At 37.0% G+C, this 17,549-nt stretch overlaps 1 protein-coding gene across 1 annotated transcript; it reads left to right on the forward strand.

The window, feature by feature from the left end:
- Positions 1 to 2,651: 2,651 nt before the first annotated feature.
- Positions 2,652 to 16,001, forward strand: pacc1 (proton activated chloride channel 1). Its single transcript, XM_030125916.1, has 8 exons — positions 2,652 to 2,905; positions 6,296 to 6,404; positions 6,490 to 6,696; positions 10,239 to 10,393; positions 13,333 to 13,475; positions 13,876 to 14,017; positions 14,970 to 15,077; positions 15,158 to 16,001. The coding sequence occupies exons 1-8, from the start codon at positions 2,870 to 2,872 to the stop codon at positions 15,317 to 15,319; spliced, it is 1,062 nt and encodes a 353-aa protein (XP_029981776.1). The 5' UTR covers positions 2,652 to 2,869; the 3' UTR covers positions 15,320 to 16,001.
- The last annotated feature ends 1,548 nt before the right edge of the window (positions 16,002 to 17,549 follow it).

Raw genomic sequence — 17,549 nt, forward strand, 5'->3', positions numbered from 1 at the left:
ACGGTTATGTTGATTTTTTTTTAGGTGTTTTTGGTCTCTTCCTGTTTTATTTTGGTGATGGTGGTTGCTTTCCTGTTTTTTGTCTGCACGCTGTTAGTCTTGTCTTTGTCTTGCCTAATCTCTTTATTGCCTGGACCTTGGTGTTCCTCATGTGATTGCCCACACCTGTTTGTGATCCCTACCTTCCCTATATATTCTTCCCCTCTCCCTTTGTCTGTCGTCAGTGCGTCGTTTTCTGTGATCTGGTAAAGAGCATTATCTGTGAAGTATCTAGTCTTTTGAATCTTGAACTCCATGTTATCTACCTTAGGCTTTTAGTTTGTAAAGAGTACGTTGTACTTCTCTTTTAGTTATCAGGAATTTTTAGAGCACGTTGTGCTTTCTCTTTTTGTTAATCCTTTTGTACTTTGGGAACTTTTGTTGAATAAATCCTTTTTTTGACCACTGACAATTGCGTCTCGTTGCATTTGGGTCCACACCAAGAGTCGAGTCGTAACACACAAGCACTCTGACAATTTATAAAGAATTCTTTAAAATTGACTGAATTTATTCTGGGATTGATTGATTGATTTATTAGATATTTATATTTTAAGTTATTTATTTGTCTTTTCTTCTTTGTGTCTGTAAGCTTTTGCATTATTTTAATTTGTTTGGATGATTTGTCCTTTGACATCTTGATGTTTGTTCAAAATTTCCCAGTGTTTTGTGTACACATATATTATCAATAAACTTGGGGGGAAAAAAATGAAATGAGAACAAAACTATGGCCTAATTCTGTACAAAAGTAGAAGTTTTCCAATTGCATCTCAGAAATTAATTCATTAATTGACTCATTACTGTACGTATGTATTTTAATTAGTTACAACAGTTTTACTTTATTTGTACAGAAAAACTTAGCGAGTTGCTAATGCTAATTGCTAATGCTACTGTTTGTTGATGCTAAAGCAGCTAACCTTTAACCTTTTCACCGTCTTGGCTCTTAGCTGGTCTAAGCTAGCTAACTATTTAATTTCCTATAGTTTCCAGTATCATCTTCCTAGCTTAAAACTATGTAACATTTGTACCTTAATTAAATATCTTCAAAGTAACTGTGAAATTGTTAAATGGTTTGTCACCGTCCTGGTGCCATAGATCTTGTCTCTCCCCAGAAATGGCACATCTTATGGAACTAACCCTAACCCACAAACACACCCCCAGGCAGAAAGGTACCACCGGCTAGCTGTAAACACTAACACAAACATTCATTTCCCACGTGTTTACCATCGCTGAGCCACTGGAGAAAAGGAAGATGTGGCCGTTGTCGGAGGATGGATGAAACCAGGGTCTAGACCAGAGTCTGCCTTGGTCCAGTTTTTACAGCTGAAAGAAAAATAAACATACAAAACAGACGCGGAGTTGGCGTTGTTGCTGGTGCATTTGTAAATTTTAGGCTACTGTTCTTAAACTGTGTATTTCAGTGGATTTGTGCTCTTGGTAATGCTGTTGGTTGTAACAGTGTTTGCTGGTTTATGAACTCATTTAATAACAGATGCTGTGATGCTTGTTAGCTAATGGAGGTGTTAGCATACTCCAGGGGGGTCCAACCCTGGTCCTCCAGAGCCACAGTCCTGCATGTTTTAGATGGATCCCTCTTCTAACACACCTGATTCAAATGGTCAGCCTATCGTCCAGCTCTGCAGAAGTCTGAGAATGACCGTCAGGTGTGTTGGAAGAGGGATCCATCTAAAACAGGCAGGATGGTGGATCTGGAGGACCAGGGTTGGACACCCATGGCATACTCATGAATAACCACAGTAGTTTGTGTCACATAGGTGTGTGTTTATTCAGTTTATGAGATCACCCTTTGTCTGCCTCAGGAGTGTGTTTTTACCACTAGTCACTGAATTTTATTTGTTGAATCTAGTTTTTGTGAGGTGTATGTAGTTCAGGGACCCATCTAAAACAGGCAGGACAGTGGATCTGGAGGACCAGGGTTGGACACCCCTGATATAGTTCATTATATAACCCATGTCTAATTAGTTTGGTTTGAATACTGACTGGCATAGCAAGTAGTCTTTAAATCATAAAGATACTACAAAAACAGCTATTTACATAGTTGGAGTCAGTTCACTAATTAAACTACACTGAACTTTACCATTAATGTGCTAAAAAGCAGAGTTTGTACAAAGCAAAAATGGTGGTTTCCCATTAGCTCGGTTAGTGCTTTTACCATCGGCTCAAAGTAACTTACTGCCAGCAGGCAAAAACTATGCATAAATAAATAAATAAATAACCTTTTTTAACCAGGAAAAAAGATCCCATTGAAATTTAGAACATCTTTTACAAGGGAGTCCTGGCCAAAAGGAATGAAATGTGATTTCTTTTTTTTTTTTTTTTTCCATTAAATTATTATTATTAGTAGTAGTAGTAGTAGTAGTAGTAGTAGTAGTAGTAGTAGTAGTAGTAGATTTTGTCAGATTTTATTCCAAAGCTTACAAATGAAGTTTATGTGTGAGGGAAATAAACTCAACCACGGCCTGAGAAGGGTTAACATTTAAGTTTCCCAGGTGTCCGTGAAGGCAGCATTAGGTATGACAGAGGGGTGGGACGAAGGGAACCTGTGAACCAATAGTTGGTGCTCGGCCCTGCGGTGGGTCGGCCTCCTGTTGGGATGGGCTTCTGTCTGTGGAAGTGAACCTCCGTGGATGTGGTCCGTCTGTGACCAGCGGAAGCCCGGGACTGTCCAGGGAAGTGGGGTTTAGACTGTGGGGTAAACATGCGCTCCTTACTGAGGCCCAGTGTGGCTCAGACTAGGACTAAATAACCCAGAGGAATAAAAAAAAAAAAAAAAACACCTGGAGGACAGAAGAAGACAGAAGAAGACAGAGGAATGCTGACCACAGACAACTCCAGCCCATATGAGCAGGTAGGATGAGCTCCAGGCTCATGTCTGTAAACACTCATGTCCAACAGGATCTGTGGGGGAAAGGAGGTTTTTAGTGGAAAACAGTCCTTAAAGTGTACACGGAGGTCACGTGACCGGACAGCTGCCCGCTGTACAGCCTGTGCACACAAACAGCTGACTCCAGTTTCCTGAGTCTGATCATCATCCAGTTAAACCTTAGACACATAAAAACTACAACAGGACAAACTTTACACTGAGTCAGTGAAGGATTCCAGCAGGACTGTCAAACTCATGTTAGATCAGTTCCACGTTCAGCTGAATTTGATCTGCAGTGGGCTAAACCAGTAAAATAATAACATAATAATATATAAATAATGTCAACTCCAAACTTTTCTCTGTTTTAGAGTGAAAAATGTAAAATTACATTATGAACAGGTTTGTATTTACAAACTATCCTTTCAAACAATGTGAATAATATGAATAAACTAAAAAATGTGTAATTTTAATAATATTCTGTTTCAGTTTGTCATTTACACATGTACATTATAACGTACAGATCACAGTGGATCTACAAATACACAAAACATTTAATAACAGGTGGAATATCAGTACAATTGCACTTACTTCTCTTAAAACATTTGAGGTTGTTCATATTTGTTCAGGTTATTCAGATATTTTTGCAATATTATACTTTGTTTTAGTGTAAATACATAAAAACATTTATATTTACAAAGAGAAAAATTTGGAGTTGTTAATATTTGTAGGTTATTATGACCTGCCTGAGATTGAATTGGTCTGAATGTGGAACCTGAACTAAAAGGACTGTTCATATCTTCAGTGTAATTTTTGCATTTCACACATTCATTCAAAGGGCCGAACTGGACCCTTTGGTGGGAAAGATTTGGATCCCAGACCGCATGTTTGACACCTGTGGATTAAACTGATGCAGAGGCTGGAAGTAACAAGTACAACATTTACTACTGCACTGGAGTATGAGTACTGCACTGGAGTATTGGTACATTTATCCCTCTACTGTAGTACATCTCAACTATAGGGCTGTGTATTGGCAAGAATCTGGCGATGTGATACAAATCACAATACAAGGATCACGATACAATATATCACAATATATCATGAAACTGTTAATAAGGCAATTTTTTGTGGTTTTGTTTCTTTTTTAAAATTATTATTTCCTGGAAGAATGGAATTACACCAGAAATCTGCACAAATACTAAACACATTTTTATTTGATCCCAACAGGATCTCATGTTATATCACAAAATGTTCCTGTGTTCAAACTGAAATCCTGTTTTACAGACATTACAGTTTCAGATCCTGTTCAAATGTTTATATTCTATTAGTTCAGAACTAACATCAGAACAGTATTTTTGTACAATCTCAACGAAGGAATTAACATTATATAATAAAAGAGTGTTAAATAATAATAAATAAAATATAAACAAAAAACAAAAATGAACCTTCACAATATCTACATTTGAATAAATACCTAAAAATATCAATACAGTACTTTTTAATATCGATACAGTATTGTGAAATGAAATATCGCGATATATTGCAGAACCGATATTTTCTTACAGCCCTACTCAAATATAGACTAGTACGTTATATTTAAAATTTAAATACATGTATTATAAGGATAGCTGAAAAGTAGCACCGTTTATCTGAAGAAAAATACACTTTTTTGAGAAAATAAAAAATAATCTTGTCATTTTCTTACAGAAAGTTACTGTCAAGTAAATGGTGATTTTGTCCAAAAACAGTATATTATTTATTGGGTATTGTAAATAAATAACATTTTACAGTTCTGGTTAATGTGTAAATGAGGAAGTCAGTGGCATTCAGTATAAAATACACTTAAATGACTGTTACACATCTCATACATAGTTATGTATAGAAACTTTCATTCATTTTCTGAACCCGCTTTATCCTCACTAGGGTCACGGGGGTCGCTTGGAGCCTATCCCAGCTACATAGGGGCGAAGGCAGGGTACACCCTGGACATTTCGCCAGTTCATCGCAGGGCTGAACATATAGAGACAAACAATCACTCTCACATTCACACCTATGGGCAATTTAGATTAACCAATTAACCTGTTAGTGCATGTGTTTGGATGGTGGGAGGAAGCTGGAGTACCCGGAGAGAACCCACGCAGACACGGGGAGAACATGCAAACTCCACACAGAAAGGTCCCACCCCCCGTCGACTGGTGTTGGAATCGAACCCAGGACCTTCTTGCTGTGAGGCACGAGTGCTAACCACTGCACCACCGTGTCGCCCCATGTATAGAAACTTGTACAGTGAAATGTATTTTTGTACCGGCAACTAATAGTAATAATAAATAGTAAACGATATAGAACAACAGATAAATAAATACCTTAATTAATTAATCTGGAGTTGAGAAGTCTAATATTAAAGCTAAAACTGTAAAACTTGGAACCAACACTAATGGATCCATCAAACTCAACCTGAGAAAGAATAGTTTTACACTCTGGTATTGTTATTTTATTTAAGTAAAAGACGACAAAGTGCTTCCTCCATGTGTACATATGAGTTTATTATACGTCCTGGTGTCAGTGTCACACACACTGTTCTATAATTGTTACTTCGGTGTCACAGGTTGAACTGCTGTCGTTCTGCAGGACTGTCAGCAACAAAAATACATGATGCAACGTCTGTTACAGCATTTTAATTATAGCTCACATGGTTCTGTTGATACTGCAGATACTGGCCTGTTATATAACACCATACGAATGAAGACTTTTTATTATGTGTGAACAGTTTCAGTTATAATGTCTGAATCTGAGGCAAGATGAATTAACTATGTGGACAAAAGTATTGGGACACATCATGTCCTGTTCATGCTGATTTGAGATATGAACATTAATATTTCCTTAAAGTTTAATGGGAGATTTTTCTTCCTCAGTGAGATGTGAAGAAAGTAGATGGTTAGTTGTGGAAGAAAATTATTATTTACAGTCAGAGCATGAGAAATATTTTAGAAATTTAGAGGAAGAACATTTAAAATCATAGACATGGATAAAAAAAAAAAAAAAATCAATGTTGAGATGAATGAAGTAAAAACTCTTTCTGAGGCATTTTGGAAACAAAGATAATAATTTAAACCAAATCTAAACCTAATCAATGCGATGATATTTATACCAGTATAAAACTATATTCTGTATTTGTCATTAAAGATAATCTATCTTCATTAATTTTGTTTCTTATTTATGTTTATTCTTCATTTTCTTGCCTATTTTGTTAAATTTTGTTCCTTTTTAGTTATTTTTGCTGTTTATTTTTGGCTGATGCTTGCCTTTGTCCATTTTTGTTTCTTATTTTGTACATGTTCTCCCCTCCCTTTATACTATTACTTAACTTTTTTTAACCAGTTCATTGGTGATGATGAGGAGGAGGAAGTTGAAGCATCGACTCCAGGCTTTTTCGATGACGCCACCAAAGACCTGGAGCCAGATGAGCCGAACGGCAGCATCTCACCAGGTCATTTCCATAATAGTCATCTGTAAATCATCACCTGTAAATCATCACCTGTAAACCTGTAACCTGTGTGTCCACTGTCCTGCAGAGGATGAGGTCCAGGTCAGCCCATCCAGGAAGTTCAGTAAAACCTGCCTGAAGAACGTCTTCACGGGGGTTCTGGTCCTCATCTACGTGCTGCTGACCACAGTGGCGGCGTTCCTGGCGTACCAGACCATCTCCGACTTCCTGGAGAAACTCAACAACCCTGTGATGTCTGTCACATACAAAGAGGTCGACTCGTTCGCCCCCCCCGGTTCGTATTCATGACAAACACTGTGGAGAATATGAGGAGGGGATTTGGATGAGACAAATGGGTCATTAGGCCCTTTCCCACCTAAAGGCCCAGGAACTTTATTACCAGGAACTTTTTGGGGTAAAAGAGTTCCTGGTAACTGCGTTTCCACCGCACCCAAAGTTCAGGGTAATTTATTCAAATCAGGTTGATGATGTATGAGGAGCAGTAACAGAACCTGTAGTCCAGTTCATGTGCATTCACAAACTAACCTCTAGTTCAATAAAATGACACAGTACTGTACAGGGTGGGGAAGCAAAATTTACAATATTTTGAGGCAGGGATTGAAAGACAGTGTATGACCAGTTAGTTTATTGAAAGTCATGAGAATTTATTTGCCACAAGAAAATTGACATAATAGAAAAATGTTTTTATTCTATGTGTCCTCCTTCTTTCTCAATAACTGCCTTCACACGCTTCCTGAAACTTACGCAAGTGTTCCTCAAATATTGGTTTGACAACTTCTCCCATTCTTCTTTAATAGTATCTTCCAGACTTTCTCGTAATAGTTTTGCTCATAGTCATTCTCTTCTTTCCATTATAAACAGTCTTTATGGACACTCCAACTATTTTTGAAATCTCCTTTGGTGTGACGAGTGCATTCAGCAAATCACACACTCTTTGACGTTTGCGTTCCTGATTACTCATATGGGCAAAAGTTTCTGAAAAGGTATGGATAATAGTGTTAGGTATGATTATGACATCAATATATGTTTGGTTTCTAAACAACTGACGAAGTGCCTGCTGAGAAAAAACAACTAAATGTTCATTGTAAATTTTGCTTCCCCACCCTGTAAGTGGACAGTTTGGGTTTAACGTTTTACTGGTTATTGTATCTCTTAATTCCTCTGGAATACATTTTAAATGAAGTTAACCATCATTACATATCCTTAATTTGTATTTACAAATGGTAGAACATGTATTTTCAACTTCTCATTCCTTAAACTAAATCACATCTAACTTTCAGTGTGATGGATGGTTTTGTTTCATTTCTATTGTTTTACAGATATAGTCCAGGTTCAACCCTAAAGTCAGACAGATTTACTCAAATGCTTGCATTTAATTCAACTGCATATTACTAATAAAATTACTTATACTCATATTTTGATGCCTTGCAAATGAACAGACAGTATTAGGTTAGAATTTTTTTTTTATTAAAAATTGTAACAAAACAAAAGGTGCCTTGAGATTAAAAGGGAAATAAACACGTGTGAAAGGTTCAGGCTTTTGGACCAGGGTCTGGTCCAGCTAGTTCTGGACCTGTGTGTGGACCAGCTGGTCCAGGACAGCCGGTCTGGAACTCCATGGTCCTGGTCCCTTTTTCACTTTCCTACAGGAAAAGTATTAAAAATGTTAAAATGAATAACAGAACACATGATGCCACATTCCTACCAGTGTGATGTGACATGTGACCTGTCTGACCTGGGCCGTTGTAAACAGCAGTAGATGATGGACCAGGACACAAACAAGCCACAGGTTCAGAAAAAGAGGCGAGTCCGTTCGGTCCATTTCAGGTGGAAATCACAAACATACAGAATAAATCAGTGTTCAGCTCACAGCGACAACACGAATACATCCAGTTCTGTGATTTAGGTTTAGTGTCAGACTGTTGACCAGTTAGCATTAGCATTAGCTTTAGGTTAACCGGACTTCACTTTTGTCTAAACAGCTGATGCCTCTGACTACTGTAACAGCATGAACCAACTAAACAGGGAATATTTCTGTCATATTCAGACCATTGGTTTGTTCGACAGTCGGATCCACTGCGACCATTGTGGTCCTTCAGTTTCTTTAAACCTGCATAAATTTCTTCTTCTTTTCTCGTATTTCTTTAGGCTTGTGTTTTATATTTGGCTCCGACAGCTTTTACTCGCTTATTTCGTGTCGGCGATTCAAAGTCTGTCTGAATTTCCTCGTCGTCCATCCACTTGTTGTAGCTTCTCTTTTGGTCCATTTTCCGAATTATCAAAATCCAAAATTTGTGGAAATTAAATGAGTTAAATATTGGCAGTGAACAGAATGCAGAAATACTGCCAGTCTAGTCCACCACTCAGTGTTCTCCAGCACACAGCTCTGCCCCTTAAAGTTCCTGGTAATCTGGAAAGTACTACCTCCCTACCAGGAACTTTTTGGGGTAAATTCGGGGCTGGGGGAGGGTCATTTACCCGGGTAATTTTCGGAAGAAACGCACCAGGAACTTTGAACGTTCAGGGTAATACAGAAAGTTCCTGCGGTGGAAAAGGGCCTATTACGTCACATAGACAACTGGATAAATATACAGATCAGATTAGATTACATTACATTACATTACATTACATTTTCAGGAAATGTTGATACTGGCACAAGGAAGAAATGATTGCATTTTGATGGTGATCGGGGGGGCAGATCTGTCTCTCCGAGTGCTTTTCGTGTTAGATTATCCTTTTACAAATCATCCTTTTGCAAAAAAAAAGCAAATAACCTGAAATTTCTTAAGAGAAATACATGCAATTTTGACAGTTTTATGCCTCAGTTTATCATTTACACGTGTTTATTATAACTTCCAGATCATAGTAGATCTACAAATACACAAAACATTTAGTAACAGGTCGAATATTGGTAGAATTTTACGGTTGGAGTTCATTTTTGCATTTTGTAAATTCATCCCAGCCAGATTGGACCCTTTGTTGGGCCAGTTTTTGGCCCATGGGCTGTATGTTTGTTCTAGAGGCTGTGGTGAACCGTCTGGAAGCTATATGAATCATGAACAATATTTAATGTAGTGTGACTGGGTGCAGATGTGCAGTAACAAATACACACATTAAACCCGTATTTGTTGAAGATGATGGTCACCAAACAGGTTCAGCTGCATAGAAAACACCCTGCAGAACAGATGACAGACTTTATCTGTCATGTGATCCTGTTTTTGACTTCTGTTTCACTCTGATATTGATACTGTGTTCAGTGTCCGTTCTGTTTTTTGTCCAGATGGACTTCTTTGATAAGTGTTAAGAGTTCTTATTGTTAATGATGCATCGATTAGTCATTTCTTGGTAGTTGTACTCTCCTCCTTTTTCTCCATTTCTGCCGCATCGTGATGAAGATTCTTCTGTGAAATTCTAAATAAGGAATGTTAAAATCTCATGTTAGTTTTAATATTGGGACTGATCTCTGTCAGATGATCCAGACTCCCCTACATTTACCTTCTCACTTTTCATCTTCAGTGTTTTGAAGATATTTTTGTGTGGTGGATCTTCGTCTTCTGCAGCTTAGTCCACAAATTATGATCAGTTTCATTCTTTTACCTGCAACATTTTAATATGGGAACCTTTACCTGGAATCAGGGCTCAGGGGTTAAAGGGTTCATATGTGAACGTTTACCTGGAATCAGGGCTCAGGGGTTAAAGGGTTAATGCAGCACGCAGCCTCTTCAGATGAACTGTACCGTTTCTGTGACATACAGTGGGTGTTCTGGACCGGTTCTGTTCGTATGTGGTCAGTAATTCTTGCTTCTCCTCCTCCAGGTATCGCTCTGTTTCCCGGTAAAGCTCGGTTGTTGAGCTGCATGCATCACTACCACGACTACATCCCACCGTTAGTGGACCCTGGGAAACCCCAGGAGAGCAACTGCATGATTCAGGAAGTGACCTACTATGAGCCTTTCAAAAATTCAACACAGGTCAGATGTGAAGACATTCAGCAGCTGGTTTGAGGGAAAACACCAAAGATTCACTGCACAGTATTTACTGGCATCATTACAGAAAAAACCCAGAATTAATCTGTGTGTGTTTGATAGGATAGACGAGCAGGGGGTTAAATATATGATTGAAAAGCAGCTTTTCTACAGCATCAGGTTCATTTTGTATTTGTATTTGGTCTTTCATTTTGAATTAAATACATTAAAGTTTTTACAATAAAACGTATTAATTTTCGACATGTTAAATGTTAGTTATAAAGCTTCTCTGCAAATGAGTCTCTAAGTTTATTTTTCAGTGTTCCTAAACACCAAAATAAAATTCGTGAAAGAATCACCTGGATAGCAGTTGAAGTTAAAGGGACTTCCTACCTGTTTGGGGTCATTAGGTCACATGACTGGTCACATGACTAGTCATCAGACATTAATTATTTTTTTAAACTAGAGGTTATAACCCACAGGTGTCAAACATGCGGCCCGGGGACCAAAACTGACCCGCCAAAGGGTCCAATCTGGCCCCTGGGATGAATTTGTGAAGTGCAGACATTACACTGAAGCAGTAGCGATTTCTCACAGACTGCAAGGGAAGCCCGGCTTCCCCTAAAATTACAAAAATTAAATGGTTAAATATGTTCGGTTGTGTTGACATTTTATTGACTCCAAATGTGTTAGAACACGTTCATCTCAAAGATGAGTTCGTTCACAATCAGCTTTATCACAAATCAATGGACACGATGTTGTTCACTTCTCCTCCATTCCCGTGTCTCTGTTTTCTCCTCCATCTCTGCTCAGTGCATTTGTCCGTAGACTGCGGGCGTCTGTGGGCTTCAATGGGACTGAGTGGAACAGTTTTTTTCATTGCCTCAAAATTGAACGGTAATTGGATAAATGCCACGATGTTGTCCTGCCCCCGGACACCGGGCGTCTCTGGGGGTGAATGGAGCTGTGGGCGGAGCTCGGCTGGGCTGGACGCCGGAATTGGAGGATCAGTCGAAAGGCTGAATCCTGTTTGATTGACAGCAATTTTGAGCTCTACTCCTTCACTGACACAGTTCAGTTTAATACCATCGCACATTCTGCTGTGAAATCAAGAGAGAAACCACTACGAAATTACTCGTTCATTTCTTGCACAGTAAATAAAACACACTCATTGTACTTCCTTGTTTCAATTTAACATAATTTCAGCGTTTTCTTGTTTCAGTTTCATAATTTAATCATATCTTGTTCGAGTTTAATATCGTTTTGTAGATAGTTAAATCAATCAAACTGTCAGCTAGGTCGGAGTGAAAGGAGCATCTCTAGTTTAAAAAGGCTCCAGTTCTACACCTGCAACACAATGGGCCAAGGCCGTCTAAGCAGCCCAGCTCTGCTGGACATTCAGAGGACACTGGTCCAGTCCCTGGAAAATACGCCTACTTGGTATGATAAGATCACTGACCATTTTCTGAAAAAGGAACGGAGGGCCGAATGTATGTTTAAATAACTTGACAATTTTTTTTTTTTTTTTTTTTTTTGATGTAAGCCAACAATGAGCTTCTCCTGTCTGAAAGACAAGCAGCCGCCACTGCACTGAAGATATTAACAATCAAGGATGTTCAAATAATTTTAGGTCAATTCAACCTAAAGTGGGTCAGACCAGTAAAATACTATCATAATAACCTATAAATAATGAAAACTGCAAAAAAAAAGGAAAATTACACAAAAATGTTTACATTTACAGACTAGCCTTTTACAAGCAAAATATGAATAACCTAAACAAATATGAATAACCTCAAATGTCTTAAGAGAGGTGTGTGGAATTGTACCAATTTTACTAAATGTTTTATGTATTTGTAGATCCACTGTGATCTGTAAGTTGTAATGCATATGTATAAATGATAAACTAAGGCGTAATATTGTTAAAATTGCAATTATTTTTCTTAAGAATTTCCAGGTTCATATTTGTTCATGTTATGTTCAAGTACAGTTCATAGATGTAAACATTTTCATTATGGAATTTTACTTTTTTTCAGTCAAAAACATAGAGAAAACTTTGGAGTTAACATTGTGTTCTTATCCTATTATTTATATTATTTTACCGGTCCGGCCCACTTTATATCATATTAGGCTGTATGTGGCCCCTGAACTAAAATGAATTTGACCCCACTGCTATAACCTTTCAAATGAGGTGTTATTGAGTCATTTTGGCCACGTAGTTCTTCAGTTCTAACCTTTGGAACTTGGTAAATATGAGAAAATTAACACAAATGAAGTTGGAAGGAACAGGTTAGACCAGGGGTGTCAAACATGTGGCCCGTGGGCCAAAACCAGACCACCACAGATTCCCATCTGGCCTGTGGGATGAATTTGCAAAGTGCAATATTTTCTTTGAAAACATTTACAGTCGAGCACGTCAAACTCATTTTCAACCAATTTGAATTGAAGTGGGTCAGACCAGTGAAATAAAAGCAGACTAACCTGTAAATAATGACGACTCCAACCAGGTCCAAACCAAACTATTAATAATATTGTGCTGATACTACATGTTTTGTACCTTTGTTGATCCACTGTGGTAAAGGAATGTTTGTAAATGTAAACATTTTGACATTTTCATCATTTAATTTTACTTTTTGCACCAAAACAAAGAGAAAACTTTGGAATTGTCAATATTCACAGGATATTTTCCTGTTATTTTACTGGTTTGGCCCTGGAAGTAAAATGAGTTTGACAGCCCTGGGTTAAACCGCTTCACACACGTCTTTACAAACATATGTAAATTTTTTCCATGAGGTTATGAATGGTGGATGTGGAACAGAGTCAACACCAGTGTCTAATCACTGTTGAGTTTTTATGTAACTCTATCCGGACGGGGTTGAAGGTTAGTAAATTCAGCTCTAAATGGAGCAGCTCTAACGTTTTTCTGCTTCTCTGCTTGTGTGTGATAGAAAAACGCCCTGGTGATCCGTGGTCCGTCCGACGTCAGAAACAAAGAGGTGATCTTCATGCAGTTCAGTCATAATGAGACAGAGGAGGACTTCAGCGCCATCACTTACATGCTTTTTGCTAAATATAGTGACTTGACTGACAGGTAAGTGTCAACATGATGCACTGAACTGAACTTGAGAACATGCAGATTCATATTCTGTTGTGTTTTATTACCATTCTGATTAGAAAACACATACAAACAATGTGCACATGGTTTTTAGCTCAGTGAAACGGTTCCAGATATCAATGTAGTTCTTACTGATCACTGATAGAAGTCATATATGGACTGTGATTGGATGAGTTGAGTTCTCCTTCAGTGAAAGTCCCGCCCACTTCTATAGTTCGATTGATCTGCATCCAGACCACAGGACTGGATCATAGAACAGAACCTGACAACCTCACACATTCAACTGGTTATTGATTCAGACAGAACATGACGCTGACATACAGGGACACTGGAACTGTTTTCTAATAAACACCTTCCTTATTTTCTGTTCTCGTAGTGTAAATACGTCTGAGTTCATGAGGGACTGTGAGAGGAATTACTCCACATGGACCTTCTCTGGAGGATTCAGAACCTGGGTCAAGATGTCTCTGGTGAAGACGTCTGGGAAAAGCAACGACGGGGTCGAGTTTCGGCAGGAGGTGGGTCATGAGTTTCACACATGGAGCGGTGGAAATAATCATCAGACCAGAAGTTCTGAACTGGTCTGGGTTAAAAGATGGTGTGTTTTGAACCTGAGATAAGACAGAATATCACAGTACATCAGGGCTCTCAAACTCATGTTCTTTCAGGTTCCACATTCAGCCCGATTTGATCTCCGGTGGGCTGAACCAGTAAAATAATAACAGAATAACCTATAACTAATGACAACTCCAAATTTTTGCCTGTCTTTTAGTGCAAAAAACTCCCACAAAATTATGAAAATACTTACTTTTATAAACTATCCAAACAAAAAAGATGTGAATAACCTGAAAAAACTGAAATTTCTTAAGAAAAACAAATGCAATTTTAACAATATTCTGCCTCAACTTATCATTTCTACATGTGCATTATGGATCAGATCTTCAAAGACACTAAACACTGAGGAACAGGCAACAAATTGTTAAAATTGTGCTTAATTTTCTTTAGACATTTCAGGTTGTTCATATTTGTTCAGGTGATTTTATTGTTACAGGATAGTTTGTAAATATAAATATTTTCATAATTTAATGTTATTTTTTGCACTAAAACAAAGACAAAAATTTGAAGTTGTCCTTATTTATAGGTATAATGTAATATTATTTACCCATCAGAGAAGAAAATATGAAGTCATCATTTCTTGTCGGTTCTTCTGCTGTTATTATTTGACTGTAGATCATATTGGTCTGTATGTGGAACCTGAACTAAAATGAGTTCCACAGCCTTGACTGTGGAATTTTTACACTTTGCAAATTCATCCCAGGATCCAGACCAGAACCTTTGGCGGGACGCATTTGGCCCCTGGGCTGCATGTTTGAGACCCCTGGTTTAAATAAATGAGCCCTTTTAAATAAAGCTGTGACAGATGAATGTGACCTGTAAAGACGTCTGCGTTTCCTTGTGTGATGTTTTCAGTCGGCGGTGGTGAAATTCAACGACCGAAGGCCTGAACCAGAGCAGAGGAACCAGCTGTTCTTCGTGGTCTTCGAGTGGAGGGATCCATTCATGCAGGAGATCAGACTGGTAGGTTTTCTGTTTTGTTTTCTTTTTTTTCCACTGGTTTCAAACCGGAGTTCATTGTTTTGACGTCGGTTTATTTGCAGATCGTGACCGCCAACCCCTGGAACTCCGGCGTCATCCTCTGCGGCGTCTTCATGGCGTTATTTAAAGCCGCTAATTTTGCCAAACTTACAATTCAGTGGATAATTAAGATCCGTAAGAGGCATCTGAGGAAGAAAGCAAAGGAACTGAACCAAATAAGCTAAAGAATCATCACACACTGGGGCCACACATCCACAATGAATCACATCGTGTTTGTTTTTAAGGTCATTTTGTTCATTTTAGAATCATTACTTCAGTAAAATGATCCACCTCATAGTTTTTTTTCTCATATTTTAATAGTGATATATTCTGACTGTGAACTCAATTATTTCCTCAAAAGGTCAGTTAGTGCAAGATTAAATGATTTTTTAACAAGTCGTATATTTTATTCATATCATCCCAAACATACCTGACACTTATATTTATTATGCACATAAAAGAAAATGTCAAAATGTGATATAACACATGACTTTTTTTTCCATAATGTTGCTGAATTTTTCCATCAGTTCTCATGTTGATATTATTAATTTAATGGGAATACTGGAGAATTTTAATGTTTTGTTTTATTTTTTATGTGTCCTAATATTCACATCACATGGATATTAAACTACTGTTTACTGATCTGCTGTTCGTTTCTGTGTTTTAACCTGAATCTGGTCTGACCAAACCTGTGTCCAAGTCCTAAAGCTTTTTATTTGATTGTAATGTATGTGTAATGCATTCTAAAGTATATTTGTGTTTTTCCTGTTATAATTTACTTGAATTAATATCTGTATTGTGTTGATAACTGGAGTCTTATTGCATTTCATGTTTAAATAAAATAAATAAAAACTGCGATAAATTCCATCTTTCGTCACTTTGTCGACACAATTTTTTTGCTTTTTTTTCCAAGAACCTTGTAATTTATACCATGAACTGCAACATGATGTATAATGCTGAACCTTGTACATTTAAAGAAACCAAATTTCTTATTTGATTTTAAAAGGGAATAAATACAACACCTTAATGTTATTTGAAGCTATGCACGATGTCAAGGCATTTATAGTTTTATCATTGTTTTGTCTTTCCTTGAGCATCTTATGACATTTATTTATTCATTTAATGAGCATAATTATTACAGCACTGCTTCAAATAAAAAGTTATAAAACCTATATTAAAGAACCAATAGATTAGCTTTTTAGAGTAAGTTAGGCATCAAGCAATTACTGAAAAATTAAAGGTTTGAAGTTATGTTCAGAACTTAATTTTTAACCTTATGGACACTGAAAAACACCACACTGTTAAACCGTTTTTCCCTGCTTGCATGTTTCATTCCCTTTCTTTTTTTTATTCATATTACATCTCCTTATAACTCAACCACAGTTATGTAATAACTGAGCTCAGTAAAAACCAAGGCAAAAATGGACAAATCAAATTAGAGGGGAACTAATGGTAGTAAGTGAGCAGTATGGATACAAATGAAGAATAGAGGTTTGTATAAATATGACAGTTAAAAAAAAAAAAAGTAAATGTGTGCAATTATAGTGCAATTAGTTCCAGTTGTTGGTGAAAGTTTAGCATCTAATATAGATATGTTATATTCAGAACAGCCTGGGTGACAGACAACATAATTAAAAACGATATTATTTTTATAGTAGTAGTAGTAGTAGTAGTCATAATGTGTATGTATATGTAGCGGCTATTTGTCATCAAAATTAAATCAAATTAAAGGTGACTGAACTTAAGACTTAAACATAACTCAAATAACCACTAGATGCACCATGGGTTTGTGGTTTACGCAGTCAAAAATACAATGTCCATATCATAGATGTATTTCAAGTGGTTTATTTTTAGGATTTTCCAGGCAAACAACAACTAAGGCCTTTTGTGCCGTCTCTCCTGCTCATCCTGTCTGTCTGTGAATGACTGGTTGTCTGTCTGATTTTCCGTTAAAAAATCCATAGGCCCACCCAGGTGTATGCTGGTCTAACTTGGTGCTCCCTATTTATACCCAGGTGCCCACAGTCTAAACCAATCAGAAAACACAAAACAAAAAGGTGCTAAATACTAAAGAATGAAAGCAATAGCCATGAAAATCAAAAAATATATTCTAAAGATGAAACAAACAAAAAAGTAAACAAAAAATAAACAATTAGCAAAAAATGCTAAATTAGTAAACAAAAAGGTAAATTAGCATGGAACAAAAAAACTAAACAGACAAATAGCTCTAATAGTATACATAAATACTTTTTTTTATTTTAGTTATTTTGTAATTTTATTATTATTATTATTATTATTATTAGCATTTTTATTTTATTTTATTTTATTTTATTTTATTTTATTTTATTTTATTTTATTTTATTTTATTTTATTTTATTTTATTTTATTTTATTTTATTTTATTTTCCTGCTAATC

This window comes from Sphaeramia orbicularis, chromosome 22 (assembly GCF_902148855.1).
Source record: "Sphaeramia orbicularis chromosome 22, fSphaOr1.1, whole genome shotgun sequence".
NCBI lineage: Eukaryota > Metazoa > Chordata > Actinopteri > Kurtiformes > Apogonidae > Sphaeramia > Sphaeramia orbicularis.

Bases quoted from the DNA above. Each gene is read 5' to 3' on its own strand.
- pacc1 (XM_030125916.1), top strand. From the start codon at position 2,870: ATGCTGACCACAGACAACTCCAGCCCATATGAGCAG. The intron at 13,476-13,875 runs GTAAGTGTCAAC...CTGTTCTCGTAG, and splicing joins TATAGTGACTTGACTGACAG to TGTAAATACGTCTGAGTTCA. The intron at 15,078-15,157 runs GTAGGTTTTCTG...GTTTATTTGCAG, and splicing joins TCATGCAGGAGATCAGACTG to ATCGTGACCGCCAACCCCTG.